At 42.6% G+C, this 22,334-nt stretch overlaps 1 protein-coding gene and 1 pseudogene across 4 annotated transcripts in view; both read left to right on the top strand.

The window, feature by feature from the left end:
- Positions 1-15,415, top strand: part of OCRL (OCRL inositol polyphosphate-5-phosphatase) — a 55,350-nt gene extending 39,935 nt beyond the window's left edge. For all 4 annotated transcript variants that reach the window (XM_036443378.2, XM_045583537.1, XM_045583536.1 and 1 more), the window contains 6 exons: positions 4,892-4,915; positions 8,459-8,575; positions 10,806-10,890; positions 11,989-12,116; positions 12,873-12,984; positions 13,145-15,415. In XM_036443378.2, the coding sequence (XP_036299271.1) occupies positions 4,892-4,915; positions 8,459-8,575; positions 10,806-10,890; positions 11,989-12,116; positions 12,873-12,984; positions 13,145-13,272 (594 nt within the window). In that variant the 3' untranslated portion in view covers positions 13,273-15,415. The remainder of the gene's footprint in view (positions 1-4,891; positions 4,916-8,458; positions 8,576-10,805; positions 10,891-11,988; positions 12,117-12,872; positions 12,985-13,144) is intronic.
- LOC118722039 lies at positions 5,324-7,014 on the top strand (annotated as a pseudogene).
- Positions 15,416-22,334: the final 6,919 nt, after the last annotated feature.

Below are 22,334 nucleotides of genomic sequence, written 5' to 3'. Positions count from 1 at the left end.
ACCATTGTTTACTTCTGCCCCCTACATTTGTAATGTCCTCACTCCATTGCTACCTTTTTTTAAAAAATATATTTTATTGATTTTTTACAGAGAGGAAGAGAGAGGGATAGAGAGCTAGAAATATCAATGAGAGAAAAACATCGGCCAGCTGCCTCCTGCACACCCCCTACTGGGATGTGCCTGCAACCAATGTACATGCCCTTGACTAAAATCGAACCTGGGACCTTTCAGTCCGCAGACCAACGCTCTATCCACTGAGCCAAACCGGTTTCGGCTCCATTGCTATCTTTTAACACTCTGTGAATCCTTCAAGGGCTAGTTTGGTCCCATCTCTGTTGTGAAATGTCCCCCAACTTTCCCAGGTGAAAGCTGTTTCTCCTTCCTTTGAATGCTATTTTATTTGTTTGTTGGTTTTAACCATTTACTGAGAACTCATATTTGTAAATTTTAGCAATATCAGGCCATAAATTCTGGGACTTCTCACCCCAACTCAGTTATAAAACCAAGAGAGGGACTGTATCTTTCTTCCCTATGGCCTCATTTTCCTCCTCCCCACCCCCAACAGGCATTAGCACAGTGCCTGGTGCTGCTAGTGGTTGCTGCTCAAAGAAAACTGCTTTGAGGGCCTGGTTTGAAGGTTAATATATAACAACTCTGCCTAGTTTTACTCATTATATCATGTGGCATGTATTCATGGGAGAGAAAATTGAGTGTGTCAGATAAGCTAATTCTCTATTACTAAGTAGTCTATACTTGTTTTCATTTTTATTGAATTTTTTGGGGTGACACTGGGTAACAAAATTATATAGGTTTAGATACACAGTTTTACAGCACATCATCTGTATTGTGTGTTCATCACCACAAGTCAAGTCACCATCTGTCATCATTTATCCCCCTCCCTTTACTCTCCTCCATTTCCCTTTACCATCCCTCCTCCTAGTAATCATCACATTATTGTCCAAGTCTGTGAATATTTTCTTTCTTTTTTTTGCTCAAACCCTCCACACATCCATCCCATACCCCCCTCCTCACACACACACACAGCTGTCAGCCTGTACTCTATGAGTCTGTCTCTATTTTGCTCTAATTACTCTACATTTTTTAAAAGTTTCTGCTCCAAAATTGTGTTAAATTAGATGTTTGGCACTCTGAATTAACTTTGAAATTAAAAGGTATTACAACTATCTATATTAGGGGTGTCGAACTCAATCAGAGAAGGGGCCAAAATCTAAAATCCAGCCTAAATCGCGGGCCGAATGGTTTACTGAACAGTCATAAACTGTCATTGTGATGGAAACGCAGCGGAGTGCAGTGATGACAGCGCGGTGCGGGCCACATTGCAAGGCCTGGCGGGACAGATTTGGCCCGCGGGCCTTGTGTTTGACACATGTGATCTATATAAAGAGCCAGGGTTGTAAAATCCACAATGAATGGAGGCTCAACCGAACACCAGGCTGTGTGCGCGGGCTGAACTGCTGACCTCTCAGAGAGAGAAAGAGAGAGGCAGGGCTGATCAGAAGCAGCTGCAGCTGCTGGCGAGACCCGGAGAGAGAAGCAGGCTGATCAGACCCTGCTTCTCTCTCCGGGTCTCACCAGCAGCCAAGCCTCTCTCTCTCCCAGAGGTCAACAGTTTATCCCACTCGCCAGCAGCCTGGGGCAACTGCTGAACAGCCCCACCTCTTTGATCAGGCCTGGAGATAGGCCCGGAGATGCTGACTGGCATAGAAATCAACCAATCAGAACCAAATTTGGGTGAAGTGTGAGGAGCCAATGGCTGCCTAGGAGATGGGGCTTTTGATGCTGACTGGCATAGAAACCGACCAATCAGAACCAAATCTGGATAAACTGTGAAGGCAGAACCTAAGATGGGGGCTGAGGTGGAATTTTAAGGGCAATAGCTATTTGGTGTAAGGTGTAAGAAAGTGATTCAATTTTTTAATGACCAGTTTGGCAGTATAATGCATATGGCTGATTTTCAGTCCAGATAGGGGATTATGTGTTTTTGTCTGCCAAGAGCATCTCCTCCTGCTGAAAAAGGCTTCCTCCCCCCAATTTAAGCAACCCTATCCTATATAATTTATCTATACTAATAAAAGGGTAATATGGTAATTAGACCAGCCATCTTCCAGACATCTGACTTCCTTCCGGACAAAGCCATGGTGGTGGGGGGCCAAGACAGAGGCAGTTAGGGATGATCAGGCCAGCAGGGAAGGGCAGTTGGGGGTGAGGTCACCCCAGCAGGGGAGGGCAGTTGGGGGCGAGATCAGGCAAATAGGGGAGGGCAGTTAGGGGAGAGCAGTTAGAGGCAAGTTCAGGCTGGCAGGGGATGGTAGTTAGGGGGCTATCAGGCAGGCAGGGGGCAAAGTAGGGGCAATCAGGCTGGCAGGGGGGCAAGGTAGAGGCAATCAGGCCAGCAGAGAGGTAAGGTAGGGGTGATCAGGCCAGCAGGCAGAGGGGTTAGGGGTGATTAGGCAGGCAGGCAAGTGGTTAGGATCCAGTCATCCTGGATTGCGAGAGGGATATCTGACTGCTGGTCGTCAGACATCCCCTGAGGGGTCTCAGATTAGAGAAGGTGCAGGCCAGGCTGAGGAACACCCCTCCATCCACAAATAATAAAAGTGTAATATGCTAATTAGACTGGACGGCTGAACGACCTGCAGGACGAAGCCAGGACTGTAAGGGACAAGGCAGCCACCGAGGTAGCCACTTTGGCTGCAAGGGCCTAGCCCCACACAAATTTTGTCCATCAGGCCTCTAGTAATACTATAAATACTATATACTTTATGAACCACTGTTACTCTGATTATTTTTATTCAATTTTATATGTGGTATTTAAAAGCCCAGGTAAACCCACAAAAGAATGTTTAATTCATAATATATCTATTAATACTAACAGGCTACCTGCCGTATATTATAGTCCTTTGCAGGGGAATGCATTCAGCATTACCACTCGAAATGCCAGAGAACATACTCTGTCGCTCCCACAGTCCCAGCACATCTCTGATAGCAACAGGAGATGAGATTTCTCCTTTTACTATTAGACCTTAGATGTGTGATTTATACTCGAGTTGTGTTTTTTTAAAATTATTATTTATCTGTTTGCTTTTTAACATCTTTTTTTTTTAATCCTCAACTGGGAGTATTTTTCCATTGATTTTTAGAGAGAGTGGGAGAGGGAAAGACAGAAAGAAATATCAATGTGAGAGAAACATCAATTGGTTGCCTCCTGCACTCGCCCTGAAGCCTGCAACTGAGGTACATGCTATTGACCAGAATCGAACCCAGGACCCTTCAGCCCGCAGGCTGATGCTCTATATACTGAGCCAAACTGGCTAGGGCCATACTCGAGTTCTTGGTGGCCCATGGCATGATTGGAAGGATTCCTGTTGGGAGGTGCTGGGCAGGTAGGAGGAGCTTTGAGGGACCCAAGCCTTCTGTTGGCCTACTGTTCCACCACCGCTGGGTTTAGGCTGCTTCTCTGTCCCTATGAGATAAATTTTGTTATCCCTATATTAGAGATGAAGAAACTAAGGATTTACAGAGTTTAGTAACTTGCTTAAGGTCTGTACAACATTAATAAGAGAACAGATTGTGCCCAGGACTAACACCAGTGCCTGCACTCTTTCTGCTAACTATGCTGCCTTGTAACTAGGGTTTCTCACTGTTTTTAGCCTGCTATGGAGTGGAAAATGTTCTCGCCGCCTTTCCTTGCCTCTCTGCCTAGGAAGCAGTCAGATTGTCTTTTTTGAGTTGTCTAAGGGAGCATAGTGGTAATGACTGTGGAGTCAGGCCTGAGTTCTAATCGTCTCAAAGCCTCAGTTTCCTCATCTGTAAAGTGGGGATAATACCTACTTTGCACACATGTGCAGAGTAAATGACATTGTGTATGAGCACTTTGCACAGTTCCCACTATATGGCAGAAGCTCCTTAAGTGGTGGTTCTGTAGTTATTGTTGCTGTTATTGGATTGTAATAATAACACAAAAGACAGATGCTTAGAAAGCTTTTTAATTCAGCGCTTCTTCCCTTTCCCCTGCTTTTCTTTTTTTCTCTTATATCCTATAGGATAAACACAACAGGGATAAAGATGGGTGTTCTGGCCCACAAATATCTGAAATAATATTAATTTACATTACAGAGGGACTTCCATATTTGGGGACTCTAAAGTCCTTTGAGGAGGGGAGTGGATATGAGGAGATGGAAAGGAGTGTGTCTATCCAGGGTGAGAGGAATGGCAGTTGAGAGGAGAGAAACTTACCACCTCCTTCTGAATGACCACCATCAGACTTAAAACCAGATTTTTCCATTGAAGTGGCATTAGGGCAGGGAGGGGAGAACCCTTTTTTTTTTTTCTGCCAACGGGCATTTAGATATAACATCACTTACAGGTCATATAAAATTATCGGCTTAAAAATTAGGCTGCTATATTTGGTCAAACATTTAATTAACTTATCCCTAATGCCTTGGCAGGACGAGACCAAATGATTTCAAGGAGCTTATATAGGTTGCAGGCCAGATGTTCCCCACCTCTGCATTAGGGTGAAGCAAGAAGCTGCACAGTGCAGCAGCAGGGCCTGCCTCCAGGCAGCCTGGGAGAAGGAAACATCAGGGGCATCCGACCAGGTCAGCTGGCAGCTGCCAAAGGACACAGAAATCTAGAACTGCATATGAATGTTTCTTTAGTGATAGTCTCAGTAAACAGCACAAAAATTCAATATGCATAATAAACTTTGCATATGAGAATTGTTTCATTTTCAGTCATGATATTTGGAGAATTGAAAACTGTTTAAAGCTAGTTGAGTTCTAATAATACTGATCTGTTTCTAATTCTGTAAATTAATTCTAACAATTTTCTGTCTGTCAATGACTTTCTTTTCCTGCTCTGCTCTCAGGAAGAAGACAGCTTCCTAGAAAAGGTAATGCAATCTATATGCGTTTCCCTGTGCTTGATTAACATTTAACTGTGGTCCTTGGAATTTGTCCCTAGGCTTTCCCATTTCAGAGACCTCTGGCTCTGTGAAAATCCCCCAGAGCTGGCTGTTAGTGTGTCTTTGGTACAGGAAAGATACTTACTCTACCAGTGAAGTCATTGAGACCCAGGACATAAAAGCAATAGGACTCAAGGTTCCATACTTGTATTTTTGAAATGAGAAATAACTAAAGAGCTGTTTATACATCTGAATACTCATAAGATAGAGGATGGTACCACTTAGCTGTCCTCCATTTCCAATGATAAGAAAACCAAAAGTGGGTTACGCTTGCATTAAGAGTGACTTGGGTCTTCCAGGTGGGACCCAAGTGTGGTGGTGGGGCAGGGGCTAGCAGCTCCAGTGGCAACCATGGTATACAGCGTTTTCTCGGTGCCTCTGATGATGATGAGCATGTTCTGGAGCATCGTCGGCCTCCTGGTGCCCTGGTTCATCCCTAAGGGTCCCAACTGGGGAGTTATCACCATGTGGTGACCTGTTCAATTTGCTGCTATCTCTTTTGGCTGATTGCAATTCTGGCCCAACTCAACCCTCTCTTTGGACCACAGTTGAAAAATGAAGCCATCTGGTATCTCAAGTATCACTGGCCTTGAGGAAGAAGACCCGCTGCCCACTGCTCAGCCATCAAGGTCAGGACGTGAATTCCTCTAGATGTGCAGTCACCTCCACACCTGGGCCACCTTTCTTGGCTCGCCTGCTCTGGCCATCAGCTGCCTTAAACACGCACACCACAGTTGGCCATCTTATTCTCCAGTGTAGTATTTTCCTGTTAGATTTTTTTACACTTTGATGAATTATATGCCTCCTTAATCTAAACTGTGCTGACGCCATCAAATGTTTAGGCACTCCTCTGAGACAGAAGGTGTTCTGGGAAACACGGCACTCTCCTTGGGACCTGTGGATCTGAAGATGGCTCCTGCCTGCTCATGACATGGGAAGCAGTGACGTATTTAAAAGCTTTCACAAGACAGTAAGACGCCAGTGCGGCAGCCAGCAGAGCTGAAGGAATTCCTAAGGGGTCATCTGGTCCCAATCTCTGCCTTCGGACAGGATCAGGTGCTTTCTCCATTCCATTGCTGAGGCAACTAAGGCCTAGCACAATTGAAAAACTCACCGGAGTCATACTGTTTTTGACATCAAGGGTGTCAGGAATGTGGGGCAAAGGAGACTAGAACCAGGTCTCCTGAATGGCTAGAAGTGCTCCTTTGTGGCTTTCGGCCTCCTTGTGCTGGGGGTTGCCTGGCTCCATATAGGGCTATCAAGTAGAGAAACTGGGGCTTGAAAAGCATTCTTAAAGCACTCAGTCACCAATGTGACCTCCACATCTGGTGCAGTTAAGACCTTTTTATGGTGAGGATGATGTTCTGTTTTTTGTGCGTTATCAGCACTAGCTTTACATTGTGTGGGCTCATCACACATTGAATGTGTCGTTGAAAGAAGACAACATGTGCCTGGTTTCTCTTTGAAAGTTAAGAGCTCAGGATAATTTGTGGACTTTCAAAAAAGTGTTATTTCTTATGCATGAACTTTCTCTAGACTTCAGAGACCACAAGTGTGACATTTCGTATTATCACACATGAATTTTAAAACAGATAATGGATGGTGTATATAACCTACTGACATTTTATTAACCTTTTAAGCCACTAAGGATTATGACAGTTCTGCTCCCAGCCTTTTCCTGTTAATAGCAGGCCAGGCTCTGTCTTTTCATCTTGGAAAGTGCCTGTGTTGCCTTAATGCCTTAGTGCCGATTGGATGCCAGGTTGTTGTTTTTTTATGAGTATATGAATCAGTGCTGAATAATTTGTATATGGTAAGTTCGGTGGCATCTTCTACAGAATCTGTACTTGTGTTGCATTTGGTCCAAAAAGTGAACAGAGTGCATTATGGACAGTGTTTTGGCTCAAGTACCATGTGGATGCCTGGATTCAATACTTGCAACCAGAAAGAAGTTAGAGGATGAGCCACTGTTAGAAGTTCTGGCAGCTCTAAGGAACGTAAATATAAAGCAATAGAAGCCTGGGGGGGGGGGGGAGAGAAAGAAAGGAAGCAAAGTAAATGTGAACAAAATAGATTTTGAATGGTAACCAGCTGTCATGCTACCTTCTCTTTCTCACACCCCTCCCCCCAGAAAGATGTGGGGGCTTTAAAAGGTCACCAGTGGAGGGCATGTATGGGAGTGGGGTCGGGTGGGGGGGCAATGGTAAGATATGTACACATATAATACCTTAATTTAAAAAATGGAAGGGAAAAAATAAAGTGCAGCAAAACAAAACAAAAAAAGGTCACCAGAGCTTATTGAAGAACAAAATGTTACGAAAAGCCCTTAGCTCTGCTCTGGTGTACACAGTCTCTGGAAATAGTAAAATGTTTCTTTTCTTTCCCTTAAAGCTACATGGCTTGAGTGTTGTACATGGAATTTACAGAATTTCCTAAAGTTGAATATACATAATATATGACTATAAGCTGGAGGAGGAGGAGGATAGGGAAAAGATACAAAAAAGTTGGTCACTGTTTTCTCCACTGGGATTTTTCTGAAGGCTGCCTTCAGATCCCTTTTAACCCATTTCAGACATCTTTTGATATAATTTATACTTGACTATATAAACATAAGAAAATTGAGCTTATTCACACACCATTTTCAAGTTCAGATTTAGTTATTAATCCAATTTATGTCACTTCTGTGTTTTTCCTTTTATATTCTTTCAGGAGAATTTAGCAGATAGTAAGTAGGAAGATAGGTAAAAGGAGTCAAAGCCCCAAGAAATGTTTGCTGAGCTATTAATATAAAAAAATAACTTCTGGACTCAGACCCTAGACTTTTCATTGTATTTCTGGCTCTTGATATGCTGTCTTCAGTTTACTATTTTTGGATCTTAAGGCTTACAACTTTTAGTGCCTTAAGATTAGACCTTTTGTCAAGCCTGAAATCATGCACGTAGATCTAATGTGAAGAATTGTATTGAATTCCTGAGGACCAACGAACCTCATTTAAATCAACAAGGAAAACTCTGATATTTGTGGTAAAACCTAAAAGAAGAATAAGTTAAAAGTCAACAAGAACCTAAGTAGATCCTGCTCTCTCAGAGTACTGTGTTGACAACTGCAATTTAATGGTCCACAAGTCTCTCGTGGTGTGTGGACTCCACCGTGACCAAATTGCTGGAGTTCTGGTTCTCAGTATCGCCCTTGAAAGGGTTTATAGCACACAGTGCATCCAAGTGATAAACCTAATAAACCCAAATGGAATGCTTAATGGTTAAGTGAAGCATCTAGAAAAGGAGATCCTTTAACTGTGCGAATCAGTATCAAGTACCTTCTGATCAGGGGTGTTCCCAGTGAGAGGGGAAAAAACACAAAAATGTTAACAGATGAAGACCAAGTTGTACCCATATAAGCAGAATTTGGAGAGTAACTAGACAAAAGTTATTATTGAGACCCTTTTGATTCTCATCATTTTTAATCTCTTAGGAGAAATCCCTTCTGCAGATGGTTCCTTTGGAGGAAGGCACAAGTGAAAGACCCCTTCAGGTCCCCAAGGAGATCTGGCTTCTGGTAGATCACTTATTCAGATATGCCTGCCACCAGGTAAGTGGGAATGTGCCTTCTCTACAACTTTGGAAGGTAGGTGAGTCCAGTGGGAAATGATCATACCTCACATTAGTCTAGAGCTTTTTTAAAAAAAATTTCTTTATTGATTACTGTGTTACATATGTGTCCTTATTCTCCCATTATTCCCACATCGTCCCCTCATGCCCTGACCCCCTGGTGTCTGTGTCCATTGGTTAGGCCTATATGCATGCATACAAGTCCTTTGCTTGATCTCTTCCCCTTACCCCCACCTTCCCTGAGTTTTAATGGTCTGATCTATGTTTCTCTGTCTCTGGATCTATTTTTTTTTTAATTTCTTTATTGATTAAGGTATCACATATTTGTCCTCAACCAATCCCCAACTCCCCCAGTCATGCCTCCCCCCCATTGTCCTTGACCACTGGTTAGGCTCATATGTGTGCACATAAGTCCTTTGATTGATCTCTCCCTTTTATCCCCACTCTCCCTTTGAAGTACAACAGTATGACCCCTGGCTCCTTATCTCTGGGTCTGTTCTTGTTCATCAGTTTATGTTGTTCACCATTTCCCCTAGATGAGTGAGATCATGTCCTACTGGAAATATAAGAATCAAAAATGAAACAAGCAATAATCATTATGCTGAAAGGCATATGAATCAGTCTGTAGTGAGTTTCTTTCTGGCCACCAGTTCTTTTGAGACCCAATTTCAATGTCAAACAGTTCCTTATGTGTGCATGTCAGCAATGATATTTCAGTTCTGGATGGTGAGCAAATGGTGGTCTAGACCTTTTAACTGTCCCAAGATACCTCCACACAGCAGCACTGTCAGATCGTCTGGGCACATGGATGTATCCCTATGACAGACATGAGAGCTAAAGCTTGCAAGTTAAGTGATTTACATAAGACCAGAGCATAAGCGTAGTGGCAGAGCTGGGTCCTGAACTGAGTACGCCTGTCTCCCGACTGTACATGCTTTTCCCTGAACCACTGTGTACCTGAGTCTGTTACACCTGCTTTTGCTGTCATGTAGGCATTGCAGATTTTAAAGTTGAAAGCAAACTTCAAACCCATTTTTAAAATTTGATCTTCATTTTTCTTTTAAATCCTATCTAATATGCTAGTCACCCCCAACCTATTTTCCCCAAAAAGAGAAATCCCTTGGGACCAAAAAGAGTGGCAAGGTTTGCTGTGGACATACCATTTACTCCTGTCCCAGCATTCCATAATACAGGTCTCCCCTTCTATCTGGAGCATTCCTATGAAAATTTTCAATAAGCCAAAATGGTGTAAAGTGAAGAAGTAATTACCATTAATTTAGAGGAAAATATTTTTGAATGTTCCCAGACCTAAACAATGACCTACCAAAGCATACCAAATAACACTAACATACAGTAAAATCAGGAATGCATAAACAAATGGAGATAAAGCACAGATACTTACGGGCAGTTCAAAGCTATGGTGGCTTAATGCTGAGATGCTGATGCTGGGTGTGGTTTGTGGGGAAGGAGATTATCCAGGCCACTCTCATTGCTTGGGTGTGGGATGCCTGTTTAATAGCTTGCTTCAAAACATACACTGAATGCTATTTTTGTTTTCAGAAAAGCAAAAACTTGTTTTCGGATTGCTTTCAGTTAGTGAAAGCAAGTACTAGCATAGTTCTTTCAGAAAAGTAAAGTGGCATAACATGAGCTTTCAGAAAATGAAGGTACCTGTATCAGTGTTTGAATGTGGTTCTAGACTCTTCTACTTATCAACATGGTAGAAGTGGGAACACCTGGTTTCCTGATCTAGCCATCTAGTCCAGTGGTCAGCAAACCGAGGCTCGTGAGCCACATGCAGCTCTTTGGCCCCTTGAATGTGGCTCTGCCACAAAATACCATGTACTGTGTGATTGAAACTTCATGGTCCATTCACAGAAGTCGGTTTTTGACCTGGGTGAGTCTATTTTGAAGCAGTGGCATTAGAACACTCAAGGGGCCAAACAGCCGCATGTGGCTCATGAGCCACGGTTTGCCGACCACTGATCTAGTCCTCTGCCGTATCTGGTACTAGCTAAAACTTTTGAAGATAATATTCTGGTTTGAAATAAGATTTTACACAAATTATAGAGATGACAGAGAGAGCAGGCACCATTGTCACATCTCCATTCCTAATCATGAATATGCACACTGCTCTCCTGATCCCTGGGTGGTCTTCAGAACCTTAGGATTATCTTGCTTTGTTCCATCCCTTGTGACTTCTTTGGTAGGAGGATCTGTTCCAAACCCCTGGAATGCAGGAAGAGTTACAGCAGATCATAGATTGCCTGGATACCTGCTTTCCTGAGAAAATCCGTATCCTTTTGACAAAGGCTTAGGAAGCTGGATGAGTACTTGGCCAAACTCTTCTTCCCACCTACATCTGATGTTTGTGCTTCCATCTTTTCTTTATATGTGTCTTTTGTTGTATTTTGTATTGTTTAAGTATTACAAATAGTACATATGTCTCTTTTTTCCCCCATTGACCTCCAGTCTCTTTTATTATAAGGTAGTCATTGACTATACAATTGTTTCTCAGTTTCTTTTAAGAAATTTTGACCTTTCTTTGTATCAGACTCTTATTAAAAAGAATAAAGGGTAAGTAACAATGACTTTGTAAAAATATATTTTTATTGATTTCAGAGAGGGAGAGATAGAAACATCATTGATGAGCTAGAATCACAGATCAGCTGCCTCCTGCACGCCCCACACCAGGCATATGTCCTCACCAGGAATTTACCTGTGACCAGGAGGTTCATAGGTTAACACTCAACCACTGAGCCATGCCATCTGGGCAATAATGACTTTTTTTTAAAAAAATATATATTTTATTGATTTTTTTACAAAGAGGAAGAGAGAAAGGGATAGAGAGTTAGAAACATCGATGAGAGAGAATCATCGATCAAGTGCCTCTTGCACACCCCCCACTGGGGATGTGCCCGCAACCAAGGTACATGCCCTTGACCGGAATCAAACCCGGGACCTTTCAGTCCACAGGCCGACGCTCTGTCCACTGAGCCAAACTGATTTCAGCGCAATAATGACTTTTAATAAGTACAGAAAATAGGACCCAAAGCATTAGTACTGTTCTGCTTCAAGCAATTTATCATTCCTGCCACCACATGTCCTGTCACTATGACAGGGAGGAGGATGGGGCTAGTTTCCGGGCCTGATACAGTGTGGATTGTCATTCTGCAGGCTATATTCCCCTGACTCTAAAGTTAGCCCAAACTTCCCAAGAGTCTGATAAATTTTGTCACAACTCAGCTACAGTGTACATGGACAAATAAAATAATCAAGCCCCTATTAGGATCAGTATGCCCTGAATAAGAGAAAGAGAGCAGTTGTTGAGAGGAGCAAATCAGGTGTGTCCTTTTTCCTGCAATTCCTTTCCCTTAACTTAAGTCTATCCAGCTGGCAGTAATCATTCTGTGGCTGAAGCTCTCCTCATTTTCCTGGAAGCCCTGCCAGAACCTGTTATCTGTTATGAGCTGTATCAGCGATGCCTTGACTCTTCTCAGGATCCCCGGGTTTGCAGACAGGTAAGTTTTATTGCTCTGAGGATGTGTTTGGGGCAGGCTCCCCCATAAAGAAACCATTGAGTTTACAAAACCAGATGAGTAGCCAGGTACATGGTAAGACAGGTTTGGATCTGTTTTTCATGGCTTGCCACCAGCATTGAGAGTTGGGACCCTTAAATTTTAGGTTGTATTGTTTCCTATTATATTTTGCACCCTCTTCCAGTTGGCCCATTGAGTAGGGTAGATACCTCTACTGTGGCATGAGCTTATGGAAGCTGATCATACATGGGATTCTGGCTGACACTACTTGTTGAGCCTTCTTTTTATCTGCTTGGTGTAGCAATAGCTGAGAATACCTCTGAATCAGATTAGTGAGTATTGGGAGGAGCTCCCATCCATGCTAAATTACATGGCTGAGAAAACTATTCAGCTTGACAGATGCCATGGGTATCTGTCATTTTCCCATCATGAGGAAATGAGAAAAGACAAGATTAGCACCGACCTGCTTGTGATGTGAGGTGTGCATGTGAATGTGTGATGATGGCATGGCCTGGTCATTGAGTGGACAGGGGCCAAATAGTATGACCATTCTGACTTGGAAATTATTAATGGGCAGGTACTGTGTTGGTCATGAGTAAATCAAGGAGGGTTGTGATAGATGAATGGGGTCCTGTAAAGATTGGATTATAAACTACTTTTATTGCAGCCTTGGGCTCTTCTTACTCCCTTCTTCCAACTGTTCTCCTCACTACCTACCCCTTTTTTTAAAAAAAACAGGTGATTTCTCAGCTTCCAAGATGCCATAGAAATGTTTTCCGTTACTTGATGGCATTCCTTCGAGAACTCTTAAAATTCTCTGAATACAACAATGTCAGTGCCAACATGATCGGTAAGACTACCTAATAAGAATGGCCACAGTGGATGTTAATCAGAATGTCCAGGCACAAGATAGTCACTTCCTTCCCACTGCCCCTATCTTCTGACCCCCACCCCCATCCCTGAGGCTTTGCTGACAGGAGTTTTTCCCTTTTCTTTCTCATGCCCTGTAGCTACCCTCTTCACAAGTCTTCTCCTAAGGCCTCCACCTAACTTGTTGGCAAGACAGACTGCAAGTGACCGCCAGCGTGCTAGCCAATTTCTCTTGGGTTTCCTGTTGGGAGGCGATGAAGACCAATAAGCCCTTTCTCTTAACTACTCTCCAAGCTTCTGGAGGTGGAAGATCTTGGACACCAAGTATTTCAGAGTGATTTGCAAAGTCATGTAACAGGAAGGTTCTATTGCAGAATGTTGTGGCATGAAAAAGGAAGTTTCCTAATCCCTCCCTTGCCATATCAGTAAAATACTATTAGACTTACATTGCCAAGCCAAAGTTACCATATTTTGGTGTTTTTGTGTTCTCTCTTTATAAGACAAAGTTCTGTATTTACACTCCTTTTCCTGGGGATGTGTTTATTGTCCCTGCCCAGTTGTCATGATTGTCCTTAGCACCCTAGGCCTAGATTCTGTGATGTTCCTGTTCTAGGCCTACAAGCACTACTTGGTGTTGCTCAGACTTGTGTGTAGTTCTTCTTCTAAAGCACTTTTGCCCTACCACCCCCTCTTTGCACTCTACTAGTGCTATCACATCGAAGGAAGTCAGAGTGAGGCTAGTGACTCCTTGGGTGTCCCCAACAGTGAGTTAACGTTCTACTTGTTTTTATTACATGCATTTGTGCATTTCTACTACAGTGGTATCCATATGTCTCTGTAACATTGGCCTTTTCATGGATCTGCACTGAGTGGAACCATATTCTCTTGTCTCAGACCTCATTTTGTAGCAGAACTTTAGAGACTATTAGAAATAGCATTCCATTGATGTGAGAGAATCAGAGTGGAAACTCTTTGAGTGTTCACAAGTGAAAACGTTCATGTTTGACAGGTCCTGCTTCCTACTATCCCTTCTCTTTTTCAAATTTTACATGAGAACTATGGGAGCTATCTCCCACTTTGAAACACACCGCATTAAAAAAGCTAGTCTGCACCTCAAGCAGGCCTTTTTGGAGATATTTCTCCCCCCAAACCCGAAAGAGTACTGAGGATTGAGGATAATTCTGGGAACCTCTGATGTACAAGGGGCCAGTGTCGCCCCATCCCTCATCAAGGCTGACTGCACTGTACAGCCAGCTCCCTTTGGCTCCCAGCCACTTAGTTCAGTTCTGTTTAAGAAAGATTGTGCAGTGGGGCCAACTAAGCACCTTTCTCTGCCACTCAAGACAACCCTCTACACTCTTCATTTACTCAGTCTCTCAAAAAAAAATTTAATCTATGGCAGTTGGCAAACCAGCCACAGACTGCAAAACTACCTTATACAGTGGCTTCCTTTTGGTTTTCTTTCATTAAAACCACCCTGAGTTAACTTATTCTTGCCTGTTACTATTAAACCCAAGGAGCCTAATGAACAGGCATTGTGTCCAGTGTTAGGCATTGACTCCTAACTTTGGCATGTCAAAGGAGAGAGCCAAGAGAAACAGCACAGCTGAATGGTTCTCCAGTTCCACCATCTAACTTGAGTTTTTTGGGGAAAGAAAACATTCATATGTTGTAATAGACTGGTTAAACCCTTTCCTGTCTGGGATTTATGGTACTAAGAATCAAATTATTGATACCAAATAGCTGCAGATCTGATAAGTTAAAGGCTGGGTGTTGGTGTAGTCAATGGAAGATACTGAACAAAACACTTTTGTCATCACTACTAGGCCAGAAAGCGATTATAGGTGAGGCATATTACAGAGGTGGGGCAAGGTCATAACACAAAGATAGAGCAGTGCCTGACCTGGGAACTGTGTGCAGCATCCTAGCTCTTTCCTCATAAGGCAAATGCACTTAGTTCATTGCCTCAGCCTTTTTTTTTTTTTTCCAGCTCTGGTTCTGAGATGTATGCATGATTGGGAGTTTTAGACAATCTCTAGGTAGGGGAGACAAGAAATAGAGCAGACATAATAGATCTGCCTCCCTATGGTGCATCTAGCACCCTGACCTCTGATTCCTAAGTACCTCCAACGTACAAGTCGATAACACCTATGAAGTAAGGAGTTCAGATCTGTTAGGGAAGGACTGCATCTTTGGATTTAGGAAAGAAACAGTTCAAACTTATGTGGTAATGTTGCATTAGTCTCCCTTTCACTGTTTTCTGATTCTTGTTCTGTAATTGTTACATTTCTCAAACATGTTTTGGTCACTAAGCAAAGCTGCTAGTGGGATTCTGTATTTTGTGTCCTCTTTTTTTTTATTATAATTTATTGCAAATTTTTTTTCTGAATAAATATATGTTGTGTGAAAAATCTTAAGTGTGATCTTGGTGAGGAAGAACTGAGGAGGGAGCCTTATGTCCCTGGGCCCAGCTGACTGTTGCAGTCCCCACAGCTATGCCTATACTGTCATTTCCTGTCTTACAGGGAAATATCAAGAGTTCTCAGTATATTTGCCCTTGGACAGGAGAAGCAGCTGCATGTTTTCAGAGGCTAATAAATAAGTCAGTGCTTTTAGAGGCCAGCCAAGGATCCTCGTTTTAACCCTGGGGAGTTAGGCAACAAAATAATCCTGTTAGGAGAAGGAACGTTGATACTTAATGCACATAAGTGTCACCTCGGGTCATATCCATGAGCACTCCAGGCCCAGAAATCTGACAAATCCCAACGTATACATTTTGCAAGAACCCAGCTGTCCTTGCCGACATAGCCTCAGTAGTGTCAACATAACTTCAAAAGAGCCTGTTTTCACATAATTCGTTTTGCAACTTTTGAAAACCAGTTTTGAGCTTTTATCTGTTGGGTGACAAAGTCCATAAATTCAATACTTGGGGGAGACTAATATGAGCTCTAGCACTTTGAACATTATGCCTCATTCCCCTGCTATCTCCATTATGAACTTGCACATTCTGATTCCATTTCCTTTGATACTAAAGAGGCCTCAGCTGGAGGTTTCTTCTCAACCAGCGCCTCTTCCAGTTCCTTTTCACTGTGAGCTTGACCCCGATGAATGTGCTGACTCAGTGTTGTCACAAACAGTGTTTCTAGCTCCACCCAAAGCCTTGGCAGAAGAAGGTGGAGTTTTTGTTTTGTTTTTTTGGGGCAGTGTTTCCCCCCAGTGGATGGAGACTGACACCCAGGAGTTTTTTACACAGCAGCAGGCAATGTGGCGGGACAGCCTCAGTGACTGCCTTTCCAGATGTTAGAAACCGCAACCCCGGGCTGCTGTTCCAGGAGAACCATTAGGGCCTTTCTGACTTCAGAGCAAATTAAAGACCTGATTCTTGGTGCAATCTAATAATCTAAAGCCACACTCTACCTCCTTAAGTTTACAAAGTGTTACAGAGAAAACCTTAGGGATGGTCTAATCCAGTTTCATTGTTCTGATGGGCAAAGTCAGGCTCAGAGGAGACAATGAGAAACTTAAGATCACTTAGGTTTCATGTGAATGATTGCACAGTATATACATACCCCCGCTACCCTCCCCCCAGTAAAGCCAGATTTTACAAAGAACCTTTCAAGCAAAGCAAAGCAAAGAGCGGATGCAAAGGTCCTGAGGCAGCAAAGCATCTTGCCATTTTTAGGGGACGACCAGGCAGAACACAGTGTGGGTGAGGGGGTGATGGGTGAGAGGTGGGCAGGGGCTTGATAGCTCCGGTCTGAGGGGCCCAGGGCAGGAGGCTGCCTTTCATTCAGTGTGCAACAGGAAGCCATGGATAGCCTTACTCAGGAGTGACATGATTTATGCTCCTTCCCCTAACCTTAATAATAGCAATAATAGCCGAAACTGGTTTGGCTCAGTGGATAGAGCGTCGGCCTGCAGACTGAAAGGTCCCAGGTTCGATTCCGGTCAAGGGCATGTATCTTGGTTGCGGGCACATCCCCAGTGGGGGATGTGCAAGAGGCAGCTGATTGATGATTCTCTCTCATCAATGTTTCTAGCTCTCTGTCCTTCTCTCTTCCTCTCTGTAAAAAATCAATAAAATATATATATTTTAAAATAATAGCAATAATAACTAATAACTAGAACTATCACTTATCTCAGATGGTATATTAATACATTTTACCTCACCTTTGGCCTTGACAACCACCTTATAGAATACTACTGTATCCCACTTTCATAGGTGAGTCTCAGACTGACTAACTTGGTATTCAGCTAGTGGCAGACCAAAATATGATCTCAAACCAAAACTTGACCCTTAAACACAGCCACTATCTCCTCGGCTTGAGTGGAAGTGAGGATGGGGATGCACCTTAAAATTCCTCTCTCGCCTGGCCGGCCAGTGTGGCTCAGTGGTTGAGCATCAATCTATAAACCAGAAGGTCTCAGTTTGATTCCCGCTCAGGGCACATGATGGGTTTGCAGGCTCCATCCCCAGTGTGGGGTGTGCAGGGAGCAGCCAATCGACGATTCTCTCTCATCATTGATGTTTGTATCTCTCTCTTCCTTTCAGAAATCAATTTTTTAAAACTACTTTAAAAAAAATATCTCCCTACTAGCTATATCCCAAGATTTCAAGTTAGCTGGATAACCTGTCAGGAGCTCAAATTCAACCTGACTTTGAACCTGAGCAGCTTTCCCTGGCATTCTCTTTTCTCTTATCACCCAGACTTGAACCCTTGTTTATTTTTGGCCCTTGCCCCACTTCTAATCAGTCACCAGTTGCAATTCAACAAATAGTTGTCAAGCACCTGCTAAGTGTAAGCCACTATGAAAGGTTCTGAAGGAAACCTAAGTGAATAAGACTGGTCATAAAATAAGACATATGATTTTTTTTTTTAAAGAAGGAAGGAAGAGGAAGGGGGGGGGGGAAATGGTGTGATTGGGCATTCACAGAAAAGGGGCCAAGGTCAGACCGTTTATCTGGCCCTTCCTTTCCACTGCCCACTTCCCACAGTCCACCACCAAATTCAAACTCTCATTACCTCAGGCCTAGTGTAGTCCCCTCCCTTTAAAAATTTTTCAACTACAGTTTACATTTAATGTTATTCAGTGTTAGTTTCAGGTGTACTACATAGTGGTGAGACAATCATACTTTACAAAGTGGTCTCCCGATTCTTCAAGTACTATGACCCTGTACATAGTTATTGCAATATTATTGATTGTACTCCCTATGCTGTACTTTACTTCCCCATGACTATTTTGTAATTACCAATCTGTACTTCTCAATCCCTTTACCTGTTTCACCCAGCTGCCTAACCCCCCTACCCTCTGGTTACCATCAGTCTATTCTCTGTATCTATGAGTCTGTTTCTATTTTGGTAGTTCACTTGGTTCTTTAGATTCCACGTGTAAGTGAAAGCATATGGCATTTGTCATTCTCTAACTTACTTCACAGCATACTGGGTTATCCCTTTTAACCCTTTCTTACCAATTTCTCAGATGCCAGTAACTCTCCCTCTTAGTCTATCCCACACACATCACTGCCAGACTAACCTTCCCAATTCACTGCTTTGACATCACTCCCCTAATCAAAATGCCTCCGAGGCCCTTGCTGGTTTGGCTCAGTAGAGTGTTGGCCTGTGGACTGGAGGGTTGCAGGTTCGATTTCAGTCAAAGGCACATATCCAGGTTATGGCTCAACCCCCTCTCTCCCTCCCTTCCTCCCTCCCTCCCTCTCCCATCCTCTCTGAAATCAATAAAAATATATCTAAAAAAAACACCTCCAAGCCCCTTAACCCCACTTACCACAGAAGTTTGAATTCTTCATCCTGGTATTAAAGCTCTCCTTGACCTCTTCAACTCAACTATCTGCATTTCTCACTCGACTTCTCATGCCCTCACCTTCCCTAAACTCACAGACACTTTCTGCTTTGGCTCAGTGTGTGCCAGCCACCTGGAACCCTGTAAACTCTGTAACTCCACCTGCCAAACCCTATCACACCCAAATGTTACCCTCTCCAGGAAGTCTTTCCCCAGGACTCCTCTCTCCCCTGAACAGCTAGAACCTTCCCTTTGCACCACCATTTTAACACACCACACACCAAAGGGCATTGCTGCCCACTCTGGGACTAGAGGCTTTGTGAAAGTAGAAACCAAGTTGGGTATATTTTGGGTTCCCATGTGATGCCTTGCACAGAGCAAGTGCTCAACAATATTTGGTAAAAAAAAAAAAAAAGGTTGTCCCTCAAAGCACTTAAAGATACAAGTTATATACAATTGCTGTTCCTGAAATGTGTATACATTTAATAATTCACACTGAGATCCTTTAACTTTAGAGTAATGCATTCATAGTACTTAGTAAGGTATATTAATGTAGTCCAAGAAGAGAATAGCTTTTAGCAGCCAACACTATTTTCTATTGTCTTGTAGGCAACAAAATCAGCCTTGCTGAATTTGCTCTTTAAAAGTGATCTCAAGGTTCCTCAAAAAATTAAAAATAGAACTACCATATGATCAGCAATCCAACTTCTGGGAATATACCCAAAAGAATTGAAAATAGGGACTTGAACAAATATTTGAACACCCATATTCATAAGAATATTATAATAGCCAAAACCTGGAAGCAACCCAGATGTCCATCAATGGATGAATAGAGAAACAAAATGTGGCAATATGCATACTATGGAATATTATTCAGATGTAGCCTTAAAATTGAAGGAAATTTTGCCACATGCTGCAATATGAATGAACCGTGAGGACATGCTAATTGAAATAAATCAACCAGTTTTCAAAAGACTAATTTTTCCACTTAGATGAAGTACCCAAAATCTAGTGGAATTCATAGACACAGAAATTAGATTGGTGGTAGCCATGGGCTGGGAGGAGGGGAAAATGGGAAGTTGTCATTTGATGGGTAGTTTCAGTTTTGCAAGATGAAACGTTTTGGGGAAAGGTTGCACAACAATATGAATCTATGTCTCACTACTGAGCCATACACTTTTAAATGGTTACAGTAGTAAATTTTGTTGTTTTGGACCTCAATTAAAATTTTTTACCACAATTAAAATTTTTTAATTTTTAAAAAATGATTCTCAAAAGGCAAATAAAAACATTCAGTAGCTTCCTGCAATTCATTTTTTATATATATTTTATTGATTTTTCACAGAGAGGAAGAGAGAGGGATAGAGAGTTAGAAACATCAATGAGAGAGAATCATCGATCAGCTGCCTTTTGCACACCCCCTACTAGGGATGTGCTCGCAACCAAAGTACATGCCCTCAACCAGGATCTAACCCGGGACCTTTCAGTCCACAGGCCGACGCTCTATCCACTGAGCCAAACCGGTCCCGGCAATTCATTTTTAATATATATTTTTATTGATTTCAGAGAGGAAGGAAGACGGAAAGAGAGAGAAATATTGATGAGAGAGCCCTAGCCAGTTTGATGCAGCAGATAGAGTGTCAGCTTGTGGACTAAAGGGTCCTGGGTTCAATTCCAGTCAAGGGCATATGCCTAGGTTGCGGGCTCAATCCCCATTGTGGGGAATGCAGGAGGCAGCCAATCAATGATTCTCTCATCATTGATATTTCTCTCTCTCTCTCTCTCTTTCTTCCTCTTTAAAGTTAATAATTTTTTTAAATAAACATTTATGAGAGAGAGACATTGATGGCTGCCTTCCATGTGCCCCCTACTGGGGATTGAGTCTGCAATCCAGGCATGTGCCCTGACTGGAAATTGAACCAGTAACCTCCTAGTTCATGGGTTGATGTTTAATCACTGAGCCACATCAGCTGGACTTCCTGAAATTCTTATAGGACGCATAAGGCCCAACAGTTCTGAGTGTCACTACTCCATCTTCCTCCCACATCCTATCTCCCCCTTTCTCTTGGCTCAAACCTTGACGGACATGTGTCCCTAACCACTCTCTTCTCCCTCTTGCTACATTCTCCTCATACCTCCTCCAGAGTATGCATCAAAGTTTGTAATTATACATTCATTATTTGATCAAGGTCACTCTCTCCCACCAGGTCAGGAATTCAAGGGAGTCATAGACCACTTTTTTTCCTTTTTCCTTTTTCTTTTTTTCCCATTTCCTTATTATAGTACCCCAGCACATAGCCTAATGTGTGGGACTCAAAAACCTGTGCCATCTACAACTCTAGTGTCAACGAAGGCAAGCAAAAATGTGCATGTCTGCTGCTTGTCAAACAGTAAACAAGTGTCACCTTCCAAGAAGCAATATAGCAGTATATAACAAGAGCTTGGAAACATTCATAGTAGTAATTTGCTTCTAAGAAATTACCCTAGAGGAGCACAAAGGCATAAATCCATAGAGGTTAATCCCACCATTATTCATTAGAGAAAAAAACTGGAGGCCAAGCCAGTGTGGTTTAGTGGTTGAGCATCAACCTATGAACCGAGAGGTCATGGTTTGAGTCCCATAGGTGGGAGCACATGCCCAGGTTTCAGACTTGATCCCCATTATGGGGCATGCAGGAAGCAGCCGGTCAATGATTCTCATCATTGATGTTTCTGTCTCCTTCTCCCTTCCTCTCTGAAATCAGTAAAAATATATATTTTAAAAACCAGAAACAATCTGCATAGCCTTCAGAAATGAAAGGTGGGAAAATACATTGTAGATTTTTATGGATCATATGTATATGTGGTGATGTATATTAACAGACTTTTTTGTGGTGATCATTTCAAACTATATACAAATATCAATCAGTATATTATACACCTAAAACTAATTTGTCAATTATCAATGAATTCTATGTCAATTATATCTCAATTAAAAATATTTTTAAAGTTACAATACATAGGCACAAAAATGGTGAAAGTTGATGTTCCATTCTGTAAAGAATAGTCCCCTCTATCTAGTAGCATTGTGGTGGCTCCAGAATGTCATTCAAAGGGAGGCTAGGGGCTCTGTCTTGAAATTGCAGGTTGCCTTCACATAGCAAGCAGAATTTATTCTTAAATTGCATGTGTATTTTGAGTGACTTTGGGGGTGCTGGTGGAGATTATGGTAAAGCCCCCAAGCTACCCTCTGCTGCCAACCTAAATTATTTTTTTAACTTTTATATTTGTGTGGTTTTAAAAATATTTTACAACTAGAGGCCTGGTACACGAATTCATGCACGGTGGGGTCTGGGCTGGCCATGGGGAGGAGGGGGAGCAAATAAACATTTATGAGAGATGGCAGGGGCAGGGCTGGAGAAGACCCACTGAGTTGGAGCTGAGCATGGTCTCCAGACTTTCTAGGGAGGATGGCCTCAGCAAGGAAACAGAAACCACCAGAAGGCTCTGCAAATAGGCCCCGCGTTCCCTTTGGCCAGGTGGACTCAG

This window comes from Pipistrellus kuhlii, unplaced genomic scaffold, assembly GCF_014108245.1.
Source record: "Pipistrellus kuhlii isolate mPipKuh1 unplaced genomic scaffold, mPipKuh1.p scaffold_m20_p_19, whole genome shotgun sequence".
NCBI classification, from domain to species: domain Eukaryota; kingdom Metazoa; phylum Chordata; class Mammalia; order Chiroptera; family Vespertilionidae; genus Pipistrellus; species Pipistrellus kuhlii.
The sequence above is the reverse complement of the archived record's forward strand: the minus strand, read 5'-3'. Positions and strand labels throughout refer to the sequence as shown.